Genomic DNA, 2,270 nt, shown 5'->3' on the forward strand with positions numbered 1-2,270 from the left:
ACTTAGCCCTTGGTTACTCCAGGGAGAATGTCCCTGTAAATGGTCATTGTAAATCGGCTAAATGCCTATATTGTAAATTATATTTTTGGGAGAATAAACCCCATAGATCCTCAACTCTGGTGTGTTTCACTCATTAACAACGCAACACAGAGCAACAAGAACGTTATCTGCAGTAGCCATGAACTCGCATGTATTATCTTATTTGAGGGGGGGTGGATGCGTGGACCACCCGAATAGGTTAAGGGGCCTTTGGCTTTTCTTTTTTTGTGCGGTGCCCCCACAAATATAATCAAATTCTGTGGGAAACACTGAAGGCTGAACCTAGACAAATTCGATGTTCAGGACAGTAGCTGATATGTGTGAGCTTGAAGTCAAATGAGGGATGTCACTAAGTCAAATTACTGAATGGTTAATTCTACATTAACCAAATCTAGATTTCCCTTAACATAACCTGGTGTATACATTTCAAACATTGGATCTGGATCTAATGACTAAAAGGGAACATTATGCATTGTTCATTTGTATAACGGCAGCAAAATCCTAAATTTGAGTTGACAGTGATTTTGTATCTCAGCACATCGTAGCTACTGTTATTAATAAATCCGTTCTAGATCAACATGCCTTGACAATCATTTGCTTTCTTAATCTGGCAGCATGTCAACTCATACATCATGATTCAGACACCTATGAGAAAAAGACAGCTTTGCATTACACAAGGGGAAAATGGGAACAGGAGGTGGGATGGGAGTTTTTTTCTTAAAATACAGAATAGATGGCGACCCCTCCACTGCCCCTAACAGCAGTCAGGATACTGCATTTCCAGATGCTAGCACACAATAAGACACCCCTGTTTTAAAGTGTATGTAAGCACAGATGCTACCTTGTGTTGGCGCAGCAGGAAGGGCAGCAGCATCAGCATCCCCCCGTCGTGGACGATCCACCACACGTCGATGTAGCCCTCGCTGCAGGGCTCGCTGTTGTTGGGGAACAGGGAGATGTTTTTGGGCACCAGCAGGGCCAGGTGGGCTGCTGTGGTGACCCGCACCGTGTCTGAGGGAAGAGAGGGGGCGCTGTTAGGATGAGAAACTGAGAAGCTCAAACTCCAAGCTCAGGGGAAAGCAAAAACCAGGGCTGCCCCCAATTAGCTGACTAAAAGTTATTCGGCGGAAAAAGTATTCGTCGACCAATTTTTCATTAGTCAGACAATTGAACTTACATTTCAAAGGTTCATTATTACAGTTTTATTTTATATTTGATGTGAAGCACAACGTACCATGCTGTTATAATAAAGCTTTTTGAAACTGAAACCATCTTGGGAGAAAAAAAAAATAATAATAATAATCATAATTTATCATAAACATGGTCGACTAATCGTCTTAATTGACGACTAGAAAAATCTTTAGTCGAGGGCAGCCCTAGCAAAACCCTCTTTTCTTCCACTCACTGATGAAGGTCTTCCAGGCCTGAGGGTCCTCGCTCTGCCTCCAGGCGTGAGGCCAGCCCATCACCACCGTGTTGGGCTTCATTCCTCCGAGCCCACTGGACTGGATCATGTGACTGATGCCTTCCCGGGGCTTCTGGGCCACGATGCACTGACAGAAGCCCTTCACCCGCTCCTTATCCATCAGGTGCTTCAGAGTCTGAGACAGGACATGTGGAGGACATTCTTAAGAGGAACTGATAAATGATGATATATTTGGATTGTACAATGCCATGTCTTTTATGCTGCTGCTGCAACGCAAACATTTCCCAAATTGGGATCAATAAAGTACTTCTTATCTCGTATCTTATCTTTCTGCTGTAACAACTTTAAATGTCCCCCAAAAAAGGGACTTTTATGGATTTATTTTAAAGTGTATTCAGGGTTCATACACTTTTTCACCAATGATTTTCAATGACTTCTACCTAATTTTCCATGACCAAAGAAATGACTCTTTCTCAGCGGTACCACTGAAAATGGTTTATTTTAACGTGGAACAGGAAAATAAGGTCTGCATATGAAACATGTTGTGCCTATCTAAAACAAATCCAATAGTTGGCTTACTAGCTTCTACACGCTAACGCAACTAAAATCTCTCACCAGCAAAATACCTCGTCAGTTAAATGCCATTTTACGTTTCATTACTATAGGATACAGTATGTATTATCATTATAGTATTACTTTTTTACTATTTTGGCGATTAGATAAAATATAAAATTATATTTGATGCAACTTTAGTTACATTTCCATGACTTTTCCAAAAACTTTGGGAAAAATATTGTTTCCCATA

The 2,270-nt window shown here is 41.1% G+C and overlaps 1 protein-coding gene across 1 annotated transcript; it reads right to left on the bottom strand.

Moving 5' to 3' along the window:
* Positions 1 to 871: 871 nt before the first annotated feature.
* slc12a6 (solute carrier family 12 member 6) lies at positions 872 to 1,666 on the bottom strand (the record flags this gene model as incomplete). Its single annotated transcript, XM_010787559.1, has 2 exons — positions 872 to 1,050; positions 1,445 to 1,666. Coding segments are annotated over 2 exons (401 nt in total), but the record flags the coding sequence as incomplete, so codon positions are not given.
* Between the last annotated feature and the right edge of the window lie 604 nt (positions 1,667 to 2,270).

Source organism: Notothenia coriiceps, unplaced genomic scaffold, assembly GCF_000735185.1.
Source record: "Notothenia coriiceps isolate Sejong01 unplaced genomic scaffold, NC01 NC01_scaffold00030689, whole genome shotgun sequence".
Taxonomy (NCBI): domain Eukaryota; kingdom Metazoa; phylum Chordata; class Actinopteri; order Perciformes; family Nototheniidae; genus Notothenia; species Notothenia coriiceps.